Genomic DNA, 17,065 nt, shown 5'->3' on the forward strand with positions numbered 1-17,065 from the left:
CAAGAAGGAGAGTGATGGAGTGCTGTATCAGATGACCTGGCCTCCACATTCACCCGACCTTAACCAAATTGAGATGTTTGGGATGAGTTGGACCGCAGAGTGAAGGAAAAGCAGCCAACAAGTGCTCAGCATATGTGGGAGCTCCTTAAAGACTGTTGAAAAGCATTCCAGGTGAAGCAGGTTGAGAGAATGCCAAGAGTGTGCAATGCTGTCATCAAGGCAAAGGGTGGCTACTTTGAAGAATATAAAATATATTTAGATTTCTTTAACACTTTTTTGGTTACTGCATGATTCCATATGTGTTATTTCAAAGTTTTTATGTCGTCACTTATTCTACAATGTAGAAAATAGCAAAAATAAAGAAAAACCCTAAATGAGTAGGTGTGCCCAAACTTTTGACTCGTACTGTATATGTTTTAGTGCACCCCATGGTACTCTGACCAAACATAATGCATTATATAGGAAATAAGAGCCATTTCAGATTCACCCTTTGATCAGGAGAGGAAGTCTCTTTTAGAGTATTGCGATGCACTATTCCAGTCTCACCTCTTTGGTTTTGAATGGTAAAGTAAAGGTTAAAGACGGCCACTTTTTCAAAACTGAAGTGTGAATAAGGTCGGGAGAGAGAGGACAGAGAGGGGAAAAGAATGACCATCCCTCCGTCCTTGTCCGTCTGCTGTGGTTGAGTCAGGGTGGCATCATCGTCTGCAGCGGCATTGCAGGGTTTTAACTTTCGTTCTTTCTTTTCTCCTTCACTATTTCATTTGATTTGCTCGTACATCCTGGCTATCACTTCTCAGCTGCTTTCATCAGTCCTCAACTCTCTCTCATTCTGTTCTCTCTATATATGTACATCTGTCTCTTTCTATCTCTCTCTTTTTTGCCCTTTGTATCAGATATTGTCTGTGTGTGTGCAGTTGTTACGGCGATCCTATGGATTCTGGCCGGTGTCCAGCTGGTCACATAAGTTGTGTAAAGATGTGTGCGAGAAACACAGTAGTATGCGTTGTGTCTGTGTGTGCACGGTATTTAAAGCAATTAGCTGTTTTTTTTTCCCTAATCCTCAAAATGCACAGGGGGATTATCGACCCAATGACCTGTACACACACACTCACTCACTCACTCACTCACTCACTCACTCACTCACTCACTCACTCACTCACTCACACACTCACACACTCACACACTCACTCACTCACTCACTCACTCACACACACACACACACACACACACACACACACACACACACACACACACACACACACACACACACACACACACACACACACACACACACACACACACACACACACACACACACACACACACACACACACACACACACACACACACACACACACACCACACACACCCACCCCTCTCCCTCCCCCTGACTGACTGAGTATGGTTATGGGAGTGTAGAAAGTGTTCCAGAAGCTCACCACAGGGGCAGCTAAATATAGAGGAGCTCAGGTCATAACACACTAGAAATAACACTGGAATTATTATGGAATACAGAGCAGGGCCAAGGAACACACACACACACACACCGATGGAAAGACGGTCTGGAGCACAGTGACACATACACACACATACTTCTGCTTCCTACAGGCAGACTATTAGGAGCCTGTTCGAGTCTGGTCGCAAGTCTCCCATCTGATGTGTGCGTGTGTTTTATAATTGAGTACTGGAGGGCTAGAGCTCTGAGGAACTATACGGTAACAGTTTAGTGAATTCGCAGAGCACAAGGCTTTCACTGCAAAACATGATCATCTCCACTACCTACTACACACACACACACACACACACACACACACACACACACACACACACACACACACACACACACACACACACACACACACACACACACACACACACACAGCTGACGTGTGTTTGTTCCATGATCTCCTGATCGATCCATCCCTAAATCTCATATTTAAAATGACAAAATGACTGTGTTATTATTATGATAAGACCAGTGGAGGCTGCTGAGGGGTGGACAGCTCATAATAATGCCTGGAATGAGACAAATGGAATGGCATCAAACACATAGAAACCATGTGTTTGATACCATTCCACTAATTCCACTCCAGCCATTACCACGAGCCCGTCCCCCCCAATAAGGTGCCACCACCTCCCGTGGATAAGACAGCTGCCATGATCGGCACATTTCTGTGATGAGTGAAGGATATAGGCTTTTATCACCCTTTCGTTGGACGTCTGTAAATGATCCAAAATGGGCTATTGGGTCAAACAGAACAAGTTGTTGCAAAACAACATCATAGGATAGCTACATGCCGTAAAATGCTGAACATATGTACACTGTTTGCAGTGCAGTGCCAGTGCACTCAGTCGCATTGATTCCCATGCCACCAGTTTATTTATTCGTTGTTTTATTTTACCTTTATTTAACTAGGCAACTTGTGTCTCGTCATTCCCAGTGGAAAGAACATCAGTTCCATCGATCATTTTGTTGTTATGTGTCTCTCCCTGCATCTCTCACTCTCATCTCTTTCTTTCCCCTGTTGTCACCATACGAAGGTATCTATTTTGTATGGAATATGGAATAAAGGTAATTTAATATAAGATTGGTCTTAAAGATACATGTGTTGATCATTTTTTTATTTTCCTAAATAAAGACATTTCAGGAAGTATACATTGTTAATATAAGTGGAGAAGGTATGATACAACTGACGTCATCATGATCATGAGCTACACAGTGTGAGGAACAGTGTTCACTGGGAGTACTGAATACACACATGCACTGTGAGGAACAGTGTTCACTGGGAGTACTGAAAATCAAATTGTATTTGTCACATTCACATGTTTAGCAGATGTTATTGGGGGTGTAGCGAAATGCTTATGTTTCTAGCTCCAACAGTGCAGTAATATCTAACAGTAATAGCTAACAATTTCACAACAATACACACACATCTAAAGTAAAGGAATGGAATTAAGAATATATACATATTTGGGCGAGCAATGTCAGAGCGGCATAGACTAAGATACAGTAGAATAGGATAGAATACAGTATGTAGATAAGAGATGAGTAATGCAAAATATGTCAACCTTATTAAAGTGACTATTTTTCCGTTATTAAAGTGGCCAGTGATTCCAAGTTTACGTATATAGGGCAGCAGCCTCTAATGTGCTAGTGGATGATAGCGGGGTGAGTAGGCAGTGGCTCGGGTGGTTGCGCTGTCGCTGTTGCGCCTTCTTCACCACACTCTCTGCGGGTGGGCCATTTCAGTTTGTCTGTGATGTGTACACCGAGGAACTTAAAGTTTTCCACCTGCTCCACTACGGTCCTGTCTGTGGATAGGGGGGTGCTCCCTCTGCTGTTTCCTGAAGTCCACGATCAGCTCCTTAGTTTTGTTGACGTTGGGTGAGAGGTTATTTTTCTGGCACCACACTCCCAGGGCCCTCATCTGAGGACGCATCCTTGTGGGGCCCCAGTGTTGAGTATCAGCAAAGTGGAGGTGTTTTTTAATACCTTCACCACCTGGGGGCGGCCCGTCAGGATGTTCAGGACCCAGTTGCACAAGGTAGGGTTCAGACCCAGGGCCTCAAGTTGAATGATGAGCTTGGAGATTACTATGGTGTTGAATGCTGAGCTAGAGTCAATGAACATCATTCTTACATAGGTATTCCTCTTGTCCAGGTGGGATAGGGCAGTGTGCAATGCAATGCGATTGCATCGTCAGTGGATCTATTGGGGCGATAAGCAAATTGAAGTGGTTCTAGGGTGTCAGGTAAGGTAGAGGTGATATGATCCTTGACTAGTCTCTCAAAGCACTTCATCATGACAGAGGTGAGTGCTACTGGGCGATAGTCATTTAGTTCTGTTGCCTTTGCTTTCTTGGGTACAGGAACAATGGTGGGCATCTTGAAGCAAGTGGGGACAGCAGACTGGGATAGGGAGAGATTGAATATGTCCGTAAATACTCCAGCCAGCTAGTCTGCGCATGCTTTGAGGACGCGGCTAGGGATGGCGTCTCGGCCGGCAGCCTTGCAAGGGTTAACGAGCTTAAATGTCTTACGTCGGCCACGGAGAAGGAGAGCCCACAGTCCTTGGTAGTGGGCCTCGTTGGTGGCACTGTGTTATCCTCAAAGCGGGCGAAGAAGGTATTTAGCTTGTCCGGAAGCAAGTCGTTGGTGTCTTTTATGTGGCTGGTTTTCCCTTTGTAGTCTGTGATTTTCTGTAGACCCTGCCACAAACGTCTCGTGTCTGAGCCGTTGAATTGCGACGCCACTTTGTCTCTATACTGACGTTTTGCCTGTTTGGTTGCCTTTCAAAGGGACTAACTACACTGTTTGTATTCAGCCATTTTCCCAGTCACCTTGTCATGGTTAAATGTGAGGATTTGCGCTTTCAGTTTTGCGCAAATGTTGCCATCTATCCATTAGGGTAGTTAATAGTCACAGGAGGTACAACATCTCCTATACACTTCCTGATAAACTCAGCCACCGTATCAGTGTATTCATCAATATTATTCTTGGAGGCTACAGGAAGCATATCCCAGTCCGCGTGATCAAAACAACAAAACAAAACTCTAGCTACAATAAATGCGGCCTCAAGATATGTGGTTTCCAGTTTGCATATAGTCCAGTAAAGTTCTTTGAGGGCCGTCGTGGTATCGGCTAGAAGGCGGATACACATACGGCTGTGACTGTAACCAAAGATAATTCTATTGGGAGATAATACGGTCAGCATTTGATTGTGAGGTATTCTAGGTCGGGTGAACAAAAGGACTTGAGTTCCTGAATGTTATCACAATCACACCATTAGTCGTTAATCATGAAACATACCTTCTTCTTCCCGGAGAGATATTTATTCCTGTCTGTGCGATGAACTGAGAACCCAACTGGCTGGACGGACTCAGACAGTATATCAGGAGAGAGCCATGTTTCCATGAAACAGAGTATGTTACAATCCCTGATGTCTCTCTGGAAAGAAATCCTCTCCCTGAGCTCGTCAACTTTATTATCCAGAGACTATTAGTGAGTAATATACTCAGAAGTGGTGGGTGGTGTGCGTACCTCCTAAGTCAGTTTAGAAGACCACGCTGAGTACCTCTCCTCCGCCGGCGGTGTTTTGGATCGGCCTCTGGAATCAGTTCAATTGCCATAGGGGGACGAACAATGGATCCGATTCGGGAAAGTTGTATTCCTGGTCGTAATGCTGGTAGTGCTGAATAGTTACCGCCGCTCTGATATCAAATAGTTCTTCCCGGCTGAAAAAAATTATCAGCTAATAATGTAAGAAATAACACATAAAAAAACAAAATTCTGCAAAATTTCCTAAGAGATAGAAACACAGCAGCCCTCTCTGTGGGTGCAATTTTCCAACTTTTTTCCCAATTTGAATACACACATGCAGTGTGAGAAACAGTGTTTACTGGGAGTACTGAATACACACACACACACAGTGTGAGGAACAGTGTTTACTGGGAGTACTGAACACACACACCCCCCTCTGGGGGAGGATATAAAGGTAGAGGTACTAAGAATAAAGTTTGCTGTGTCCTTACTCTCACTACTTTCATGGACTCCAAACTCTACACCGAAAGCCAGTCTATCCCTATAATTAGAATTTCAACAGCAGCAAGTATCCAAATAGATGGAACAATGGGCAACAAATCAAGAATACAAACGTACGTAGTTAACTAACTTGACAGTACCTAATGCATATTAGAATATCATTATCATATAGTGAGGGAACATGCCTTCAGAATGAAGAATGCATAAATCCCCTGATTTCAAAAAATCTGTGCCGTTAGTGGTCACGCAGAAGTAGAGGAGTTGATACCGGCGAATAGACAGATGATGAAAGATTACCCGGACAAGTGACGAATATCTGTCACGTATTCGATACCAGAACCTTATATAATGGACACATATTGCTGCAGACGCCTTCGCTGTTTTGATCCGACTCAAATTGACAGGGATGAGCAACTTGCTAGCCTTCAGTAATGATGTGCCCCGTGCTCGAGACATTAGCAAGCTAGCCTCAAATCAAATGTGTTGTCATTACTTGAGAAAAAAATCTATCGATTTGAGAACAAAATCATTGGTGATTAATGCCGACTACGGTCAATACATTTTTTAACTAGGCAAGTCAGTTAAGAACAAATTCTTATTTTCAATGACGGCTTAGGAACAGTGGGTTAACTGCCTTGTTCAGGGGCAAAACGACCGATTTTTACCTTGTCAACTCGGGAATTCGATCTTGCAACTTTTTGGTTACAAGTCCAACGCTCTAACCACTAGGCTACCTGAGGTTCCCCAAGTGCCGTCACAGAGCAATTGACAGAAATCAACTGTGCAAATGCACATAAAAAGCCATTTTACTTGTAAAATACGGTGAAATACGATTACTATTGGGCAGTTGTTGAGCTGTTTTGTACATTTTTTTTTTTTTTTTTTTAAGTGTTTCATATACTCCATTTTAACACACTTCTCATCAGTGTCCGATCAAGTGTGTGTGTGTGTGTGTGTGTGTGTGTGTGTGTGTGTGTGTGTGTGTGTGTGTGTGTGTGTGTGTGTGTGTGTGTGTGTGTGTGTGTGTGTGTGTGTACTCGCCCCCAAGCTCTAAATGTATGGCCCAGGATTAGCTACACGATATACGCATCTTTGTATAATGGGTGTGTGTCTGTGCTCACTTACTCCTCTGTGAGGCGCTGTGACATTGCAAAAGAGAGTAATGACATCATCATCTCTCTCTCTCTCTCTCTGTATGGGTGTGTTGTCCTCGATAACTCTAAGGACACAGATGTATGAGTCTGCAGGGACAGAGGGAAGAAGGGAGGGAAGAGTGAGTGAGAGAAATAGAGAGGGGAGAAGGGAGGGAAATAGAGAGGGGAGAGGGGAGGGAAATAGAGAGGGGAGAGGGGAGGGAAATAGAGAGGGGAGAGGGGAGGGAAATAGAGAGGGGAGAAGGGAGGGAAATAGAGAGGGGGGAAGGGAGGGAAATAGAGAGGGGGGAAGGGAGGGAAATAGAGAGGGGAGCAGGGAGGGAAATAGAGAGGGGAGAAGGGAGGGAAATAGAGAGGGGAGAAGGGAGGGATATAGAGAGGGGAGAAGGTAGGGAAATAGAGAGGGGAGAAGGGAGGGAAATAGAGAGGGGAGAAGGGAGGGAAATAGAGAAGGGAGAAGGGAGGGAAATAGAGAGGGGAGAAGGGGGGGAAATAGAGAGGGGAGGGAAATAGAGAGGGGAGAAGGGAGGGAAATAGAGAGGGGAGAAGGGAGGGAAATAGAGAGGGGAGAAGGGAGGGAAATAGAGAGGGGAGAAGGGAGGGAAATAGAGAGGGGAGAAGGGAGGGAAATAGAGAGGGGAGAAGGGAGGGAAATAGAGAGGGGAGAAGGGAGGGAAATAGAGAGGGGAGAAGGGAGGGAAATAGAGAGGGGAGAAGGGAGGGAAATAGAGAGGGGAGGGAAATAGAGAGGGGAGAAGGGAGGGAAATAGAGAGGGGAGAAGGGAGGGAAATAGAGAGGGGAGAAGGGAGGGAAATAGAGAGGGGAGAGGGGAGGGAAATAGAGAGGGGAGGGAAATAGAGAGGGGAGAAGGGAGGGAAATAGAGAGGGGAGAAGGGAGGGGAATAGAGAGGGGAGAAGGGAGGGAAATAGAGAGGGGAGAAGGGAGGGAAATAGAGAGGGGAGAAGGGAGGGAAATAGAGAGGGGAGAAGGGAGGGAAATAGAGAGGGGAGAAGGGAGGGAAATAGAGAGGGGAGGGAAATAGAGAGGGGAGGGAAATAGAGAGGGGAGAAGGGAGGGAAATAGAGAGGGGAGGGAAATAGAGAGGGGAGAAGGGAGGGAAATAGAGAGGGGAGAAGGGAGGGAAATAGAGAGGGGAGAAGGGAGGGAAATAGAGAGGGGAGGGAAATAGAGAGGGGAGAAGGGAGGGAAATAGAGAGGGGAGAAGGGAGGGAAATAGAGAGGGGAGAAGGGAGGGAAATAGAGAGGGGAGAGGGGAGGGAAATAGAGAGGGGAGAAGGGAGGGAAATAGAGAGGGGAGAGGGGAGGGAAATAGAGAGGGGAGAAGGGAGGGAAATAGAGAGGGGAGGAGGGAGGGAAATAGAGAGGGGAGAAGGGAGGGAAATAGAGAGGGGAGGAGGGAAATAGAGAGGGGAGAAGGGCTGTGTTGGCATAAAAAATCCATCATATAGTCTTAGCCCCACTCCTGCGGGATATGATGAGGCTATATTTGACGGTTTAGTGAAGGACAGGTAGTGGTCTCATTCAGTCAACACATGACCAGGAATACACTGCCTATAGCTAACACCTCCCTTTCTAACCTGAAAACAGGTCTTTGTTACAGTGGGAGTTCCTATTTCTATAGCCTCACTGCTTCCTCTGTGTGTGTGTGTGTGTGCGTGCGTGCGTGCGTGCGTGCGTGCGTGCGTGCGTGCGTGTGCGTGTTCTTGTCTTATACTCTCCAACAGTTAATCCAGCCAGACAAAATCAATGGTGTGAGATTCTACTACTACAAAGGGAGGCTTACTGGATATCCTGTCTAAAAACATTGACCCCTAGTGGTCTGAATATTGACTTTAATCTCAGGCCCTTTTTATGAACAATTCTCTCTTTTATGAACAAGTTGCCCCTGTTGATGATACTTATTATGCATTATGGTTGAACCAAAAGATTACATGTAACAAAAAAATGAAATGAAATGGGAAACAATTGAATTTCTATGTGAAATTGAATTGGGCAATGATGTATGTTGATGCTAATATTATGTACAATATTCTATTATGTTTCTACTTGATGACAGTGGCCTAATGTGTTCAATGTGCCGTGAACTGTTGTTTTTTGTCTGTTTCATTCAGTTCATCCTAATTAACTTAGTGGTTATTACACACCCCTCACTATTGTCATTGGTTGTACTAGTTGCACTGTTTGTCGACATAACCTGGTTCAAGCATTCACGGCATTGCCCTGAAGAAGACACATTGATGCTGAAACATTGGCGATCTACCCAGTAGATGACTGGGAGTTTATATATGGAGTGTGCCACTCTTTATTTGAATAGCTTCTAGTTTATTCGCCTTTAGTCAGCACCTCTACATCAAATCATTTTCTCTGGGTGTGCGCCAGCTTATGGTTATTTTGTTTCCCATTCTGAAAACTTGTTCTTTCTTCGACTATGATGCTGACATAATCAACCTCCTATTCCCTATATTCAAGTAAGAAATACAAACTCCGACATTTGAATTATTAAAGAAGGTGGATAAAACTAGGCCTTTTTTCCCTGAATCCTTTCGAAGGAAGAAGAGACGATTTGAACATTGTGAGTTTTTGTAAAAAAAAACTTTTGCTCTGTCATCTTTCTATGTGATTTTCAATCCTAACCCTTCTGCCATTCCTTCTCTCTTTCCCTCTCTTCTCTCTCTCTCCAGGTTTTCGCAGAAATGAAGACATGAGAGCGATGGAGGTGTTGCCTATTCTGAAGGAAAAAGTTGCCTTCCTATCAGGTGTGTGTGTGTGTGTGTGTGTGTGTGTGTGTGTGTGTGTGTGTGTGTGTGTGTGTGTGTGTGTGTGTGTGTGTGTGTGTGTGTGTGTGTGTGTGTGTGTGTGTGTGTGTGTGTGTGTGTGTGTGAATCCTCCTTGTTTCTTTCTTCATAAACAAAGCTAATGGAACATGACACATTGGCTACTTAGAGCTTTACACACTTACAGCTCCCAGGCATGGAATTACACACACGTACACTCTCTCTCTGAGTGTGTGTAATTATAGATGTGACCCGTGGCTACTGAGAGGTCAGACCCCAGACACTTGACCTTTGACCTGTCGTCTGTTCTTCCTGCCAGCTCTCAACTATTTTAGTGTTCAATGTTTCTCATCACGCCGAAGCAGGAGGAACAAATGTGTTTGTGTTTGTGAGTGTGTTTGTGAGTGTGTTTGTGTGTTATTCCTCTTTCTCTTTTGTCTGACTGTGTGTGGCCAAGGTCACTGACAGACCATAATAAACAGAAGTATGACTCAGAGAGAGAAATAAAGAGAGGAAGAGAGAGGAGGGTCTGAGTGAGTGGTTGCTATAGTGATTAGTTACTGTCTGTCATAACCATTTCCCATCAATGCATTTTGGAAAGTAATTGGCTTTGAAAGGATAGGAGTGGTTGGGGGAGGGAGGGAGGGTGAAAGGAAGAGGGTGGTGTAGGAAATGAGTAGGGAGGTATTGAAATATGAAGAAAGGTGAGGGTGGAGGGTGGTATAGATTGTGTATCCAGATACAATTAGGTCTACATAACACACATTGATATAGTCAAAGAAATGACTACAGGGTTTCTATAGAAATAGTTCTATATTTCTGTATACTGCTATATAGTTTTCCTGATAAAAATCATGTTTCCCCTGAGTACCTGTTACTGACTGTGGCCATGATCATACTCATGGGAATATAACTCTCTGTTTCAGTCTATTTTCACCAGGAGGCAGAGGTGTGTGTGTGTGTGTGTGTGTGTGTGTGTGTGTGTGTGTGTGTGTGTGTGTGTGTGTGTGTGTGTGTGTGTGTGTGTGTGTGTGTGTGTGTGTGTGTGTTCACTCTCTAAGCTGACTGTTTTATCCTGTGTGTGTGTTCACTCTCTAAGCTGACTGTTTTATCCTGTGTGTTCCAGGGGGCAGAGACAGACGCGGAGGTCCAGTGTTAACGTTTCCTTCACGCAGTAACCACGACAGAATACGAGCCGACGACCTCAGAAGACTCATAGCGTACCTCGCTGGCATCCCCAAGTATGTTTGTTTGTGTCTTTGTGTGTGTACAGTATCTGCATGCGTACATATTGTGTGTATATTTGAATGGTTGGTTTAGTCTATTGGATTCAGATCTTTAACCAAACACGAGAGAGAGAGAGGGGGAGGGAGAGAGGGAGGGAGGAGGAGAAAAATGGAGTGATGAAAACAAAGAGAGCGATATTGTGGGCCAGAATACCTGCTGCAGCTCCTCTGCTGCCAAGAACCCTTCCTCCACACTGTCACTAGAGAGAGGGAGAGACAGATGGATGAAGAGATGGAGAGTCAGACCGAGGAGGAGGGAGGGATAGGGAGTCGGAAACGAAAAGGAGGGAGTGAGGGGAAGAGGATAGAGCGGGAGACAGCAAGGGATTAAAACAGAGAGCGCATGTGCGGGGAGGTGTGTGTGAACAGAGGCGGTACGGTTGCTGTATCTGCTCAGTAATAGTTGTTGGCTAAGTTTGAGTAGGTCTACGCTGCTGCTGTCTCCTTCTAGGTACGTCTCCTCTCTCTCTCCATCGTATCGCTCTCCTCATTAAAAATCTCTTTAATGGTTCTTCTCGCTCTCTATGTAAATGAGATGTAGATCTCTCTCAGCTTTTTCACTCTATCCTCTGTAGAATCTATTTCTGTGTTTGTGTGTTCTCTCTTTTCAGTGTATAGGGAGTCAGAGTTTCTGTTTTATTGTTAGTTTACCTGGACAACATCTGCAGACTGTCTTTAGCTGACAAACACACAGACAGACAGATGTAGAGAGGAGGGAAGGATGGATAGAAAGAGAAGGAATCCAGAAATAGAGTCTTAGGAGGGAATAAGGGATTGAGAGAGATGAAGGATAGATCCTTCAGAGAGTGAGTATTCTCCTGAGAGAGAGAGAGAGAGAGAGAGAGAGAGAGAGAGAGAGAGAGAGAGAGAGAGAGAGAGAGAGAGAGAGAGAGAGAGAGATATATAACTCTCTGGGGCTGAGTGTTGTGGTGCGCAGAGGGAGGGAATAGAGGAAAAGACAGGGTGGGATGACTAGAGGCTGTTTATTACTAGCCATGCAGGATGTATGGTGCAGTGGGACAAGATTAGTTAAACTACGGTCTTGATGCTGATGATGGATTCAGTCTCTTCTGCTTTGTTTTGGTCGTTATACTGAGTGTTAGGTTGCAGATTTTTCAAATCTGGCTGGAAATCACTGTTGTTGTGTGTTTGTGCGCGCGTCTGTGCGCGAGTCGTAGTGCATGCTATATGTGCTTTTCACAGTACAGAAAATGCGTCATCTCCATCTCATGGTTTGTTTTGATTCTCTCCCTACCTCCTCCCTTTCCACTCTTTCTCTACCTCCCACTCACCCTCCTCCCTCTGGCTCTACCACTTCTCTCTCTGCCCCCTCCCCTTTCCCACCCTCCCACTCTCACTCTTTCGCTACCACCTCTCCCCCTCCTACCTTCTCTCTCCCTCACACCTCCCTCCACCCTATCTTTCGCTACCACCTTCCCTCTCCTTCCTTCCACCCCCTCCCTCCTCCTCCTCCTCCCTCCCCCGGTCCAGTGAGGAGGTGATCCAGCATGGCTTCACAGTCATAGTAGACATGCGAGGCAGTAAATGGGACAGTATCAAACCTCTACTGAAGATTCTCCAGGAGTCGTTCCCCTGCTGTATACACATAGCGCTCATCATCAAACCAGACAACTTCTGGCAGAAACAACGCACCAACTTCGGCAGCTCCAAGTTCGAATTTGAGGTAAAATGACTGTTTTTCTTTGTTCAACTGCAGAGATTTGGTATGCCTCAAACTTGATTTTGAGGTTCATATAGTTTTTTCGGGCAGTCAAGCAATTAAAATAATTAATTGTAGTTAATGGCATTAGTTAATCATAATTAATCACAATTTTAGAATTAGCTCAAATCTGACCTAATAAAAAGTAGTGCAGTGAGTTATAGGCATACTATATTTTGATATTATTAAATAAACATAAAATCATTTGTATCAGAATGTTTTAATGGCATTTTTACCATACGCAACACAAAAGCCACTAACATACAGCTAGCTATTAGGCCTAATGCTCCCAATATTTTAAGGCCCTCTACTTCTTATCAATGTTTTTGTAGTTTAACACTTGCGTGCACACACACACACACACACACACACACACACACACACACACACACACACACACACACACACACACACACACACACACACACTGTTAAAGCTTCAGGCATTCTAAATGAGCGTTCTCCCTGTTTCTGATTGGAGGTTTGATTATTGGAAAAAATAACTGGCTCTATGGATACAAAGACCAAAAAGCTTTTAAACCTGTCCAACAATGTTATGAATTCCACAGAAAACAATAACAACAGATCAGCCAGGTCTGAGTTCATGTAAAATATCAGAACTGTTATCTAGCCTAGCCTACATATCCATGTTCTTCAACATGAACTAGTCGCAAGCTGCTAGTACTACAATTGGGATCATTTGCTTAAATCCTTTGACCTATGAACTACATGAAAAACAGTAGCCTAGCTAAATGGAATGGATTTCCTGTTCAGATTAAAATAATTGTGGTAAGTTAGTTGAATCAATAGGCATTCAGACATTGTAAACATTATTTGGGTTAGCTAGCTAGGTACTTCTGTACAAATAATTTTTTGACTGTTATCTAAAGAAACGCCTGGGAATGTGTTAATGGTTGAACTTTCCTTAAAAATGGTTGCTCAAAGCAGCGTGCATAATGGGTGTTTAAGTACCACAGTATATGGGTTGGCTTATAACCAAAATGATGCGTGCGCATTGATGTGGCCAGAAGCCGTTCTTTGTTATGATTCTGAACAGTCAGATAGCTAGCAACAATTACAAGAAGCTGCCATGTGTGGAATCATAGGTGGCTTGTTTCAGCTAGCTGTATCTTGCTCTTGATACTATGTCTTGTTTTGATGTGTTTTGCCTTATTTCATGTGAATACTAAAATTCGCTAGCTAGCTAACCAACAACTGTACCGATGTATTTGAGAGACAACAAGCGCAAATTGTGCAAGTGTATTTATGTTTTCAATAAACATTTGGTGACGAATACAGCATGGTTGCCAACAATCTATGCCAACCCAGTCTGTTTTGCCCCAAAATTGCGCTCGCGTCAGTTTTGTTGCTAAACAACCAATACATCTATAGAGACAGACAGAGCTAATGAGAAAGAGTGCACATTGCACACAGCATTAAGAGTGTGTGTGTGTGTTTGTGTGTTTGTTGCGCTTTAAAAGGTCAGTGTGGAAACACATGCACTGAAAAGGGTCTGTGCGCTGAAGAAATGGAGATGCGATTAACGGCATGGTAAAAACATCTGCCGTTATAAATGCCGTGCCATAACATGTTATTAGCCTCTTATCTTTGACAGCCCTAATTGTTTTATTATGGCCTTTTTTTGTTCCAATGCATTTTAATAGCAGTGCCTTAGCCGAAGCAGAACAAACCCAACAGCAACATGGTATGGTGTGTGTTAACTGTCAGTTGGAGGTCTACTGCTCTGTTATACTCTGCTGTATTACATTTTTGATTTAGAATCACAATGGGGTATTGTTAGGAGCTGCTTGTTTTGACACACAGACACACACAAGCTGCTGTTTTCAGTTGTTTTTGATAGGCTTGATTACTTCTATGTAAACTTCTATGTAATATTGTTGAAAATCCTGCAGAGCAAGGCAATAATGTAGTAGTGTTAAATCCTGCAGAGTAAGGCAATAATGTAGTAGTGTTAAATCCTGCAGAGTAAGGCAATAATGTAATAGTGTTAAATCCTGCAGAGTAAGGCAATAATGTAGTAGTGTTAAATCCTGCAGAGTAAGGCAATAATGTAATAGTGTTAAATCCTGCAGAGCAAGGCAATAATGTAATAGTGTTAAATCCTGCAGAGCAAGGCAATAATGTAATGAAGTTAAATCCTGCAGAGTAAGTGTCACGATCGTCTTCTTGAGAGAGAGTGGACCAAGGCGCAGCGTGTGCAAAATACATCTCTTTATTTAGAAGAGGGAAAAAACACGTAACGAACACAATTACAAAACGAAAACAAAACAACAAACGATCGTGAAGCTAAAGACGTAAGTGCAAACCCAAGCTACAAACGTACAACATAGACAACTACCCACAAAAGCCTACTGCCTATGGCTGCCTTAAATATGGCTCCCAATCAGAGACAATGAATGACAGCTGTCTCTGATTGAGAACCAATCTAGGCAGCCATAGACATAACTAGACAACTCCACTCTACTCTGCCCCATAAACATACAACACCCCTAGACACTACAAAACACATACATTCCCCTTGTCACACCCTGACCTAACTAAAAAACATAAAGAAAACAAAGAATACTAAGGCCAGGGCGTGACAGTACCCCCCCCCCCCCCCCCCAAAGGTGTGGACTCCGACCGCACAACCTGAAAATAGAAAGGGGAGGGTACGGGGTGGACCCCATCATGGTGGCGGCTCGGGTGCGGGACGTGGCCCCCACTCCACCATTGTCAATACCCGCTTTGGTAGCCTCCTCCAAATGGCCACCCTCCAAATTAACCCCACCGGACTGAGGGGCAGCACCGGACTGAGGGGCAGCACCGGACTGAGGGGCAGCACCGGACTGAGGGGCAACCCCAGAATGAGGGGCAACACCAGAATGACTGGCGGATCCTGGCTGGCTGGCTCTGACGGATCCTGGCTGGCTGGCTCTGGCGGATCCTGGCTGGCTGGCTGGCTGGCTGGCTGGCTGGCTCTGGCGGATCCTGGCTGGCTGGCTCTGGCGGATCCTGGCTGGCTGACGGCTCAATGCTGGATGACGGCTCTGGCTGGTCATGGCTCGCTGACGGCTCTGGCTGGTCATGGCTCGCTGACGGCTCTGGCTGGTCATGGCTCGCTGACGGCTCTGGCTGGTCATGGCTCGCTGACGGCTCTGGCTGGTCATGGCTCGCTGACGGCTCTGGCTGGTCATGGCTCGCTGACGGCTCTGGCTGGTCATGGCCCGCTGACGGCTCTGGCTGGTCATGGCTCGCTGACGGCTCTGGCTGGTCATGGCTCGCGGAAGGCTCTGGCTGATCCTGTCTGGCGGAAGGCTCTGGCTGATCCTGTCTGGCGGAAGGCTCTAGCGGCTCCTGTCTGGCGGAAGGCTCTGGCTGATCCTGTCTGGCGGAAGGCTCTGGCTGATCCTGTCTGGCGGAAGGCTCTAGCGGCTCCTGTCTGGCGGACGGCTTTGCAGGCTCATGGCAGACGGGCGGCTTTGAAGGCTCAGTACAGACGGGCAGTTCATGCGGCGCTTGGCAGACGGACAGTTCAGGCGGCGTTGGGCAGACGGGCAGTTCAGGCGCCGTTGGGCAGACGGGCAGTTCAGGCGCCGTTGGGCAGACGGGCAGTTCAGGCGCCGCTGGGCAGACGGCAGACTCTGGCCGGCTGAGACGCACTGTAGGCCTGGTGCGTGGTACCGGAACTGGAGGTACCGGGCTAAAGACACGCACCTTCAGGCAAGTGCGGGGAACAACAACAGGGCACACTGGACTCTCAAGGCGTATTATAGGCCTGGTGCGTGGTACCGGCACTGGTGGTACCGGGCTGAGGGCACGCACATCAGGGCGAGTACGGGGAGAAGGAACAGTGCGTACAGGGCTCTGGAGACGCACATGAGGCTTGGTGCGTGGTGCCGGAACTGGAGGCACTGGGCTGGATACACGCACCACAGGGAGAGTGCGTGGAGGAGGAACAGGGCTCTGGAGACGCACAGGAGGCTTAGTGCGTGGTGTCAGCACTGGTGGTACTGGGCTGGGGACACGCACCACAGGGCTATTGCGAGGAGCAGTAACAGGACGCACAGGACTCTGGAGACGCACAGGAGGCTTTGTGCGTGCTGTAGGCACTGTCTTAACCAGACGGCTAGCACGCACCTCAGGACGAGTATGGAGAGCTGTTCCCGGTGACATTAACTCACCAACACGTTCATTCGGACGGATGCCGTGCCTCATGCACCAAACCAGTACATCCCTCATAACTCTCTCCTCCAATTTCTCCATTAACTCCTTTACTGTCTCTGCGTCACTCACCTCCAAATCCGCCCTCACCGGCTCCTTACGATAAGCAGGAGAAGTTGGCTCACGTCTCCCGACTGACCCAACTAAACTACCCGAGAGCCCCTCCCCCCCCAAGAAATTTTTGGTTTTGACTTACGGGCTTCCAGCCTTGTTTCATTGCTGCCTCCTCATATCGCCGCCTCTCTGCTTTCGCTGCCTCCAGCTCAGCTTTGGGGCGGCGATATTCTCCTGGTTGAGCCCAGGGTCCCTTTCCGTCCAATATTTCCTCCCAAGTCCACGAG

General features: G+C 46.0%; 1 protein-coding gene across 6 annotated transcripts in view; it reads left to right on the plus strand.

Moving 5' to 3' along the window:
* The window catches only part of LOC129820105 (triple functional domain protein-like), a 113,161-nt gene that overhangs the window by 28,800 nt on the left and 67,296 nt on the right, over positions 1–17,065 (plus strand). For 5 of the 6 annotated variants that reach the window (XM_055876972.1, XM_055876965.1, XM_055876966.1 and 2 more), the window contains exons 3-5: positions 9,403–9,477; positions 10,622–10,736; positions 12,273–12,465. In XM_055876972.1, the coding sequence (XP_055732947.1) occupies positions 9,403–9,477; positions 10,622–10,736; positions 12,273–12,465 (383 nt within the window). Of the gene's footprint in view, positions 1–9,402; positions 9,478–10,621; positions 10,737–11,123; positions 11,233–12,272; positions 12,466–17,065 lie in introns of those variants that run through there. The other variant, XM_055876971.1, reaches the window with a different exon arrangement.

Source organism: Salvelinus fontinalis, chromosome 22, assembly GCF_029448725.1.
Source record: "Salvelinus fontinalis isolate EN_2023a chromosome 22, ASM2944872v1, whole genome shotgun sequence".
Classification (NCBI taxonomy): Eukaryota; Metazoa; Chordata; class Actinopteri; order Salmoniformes; family Salmonidae; genus Salvelinus; species Salvelinus fontinalis.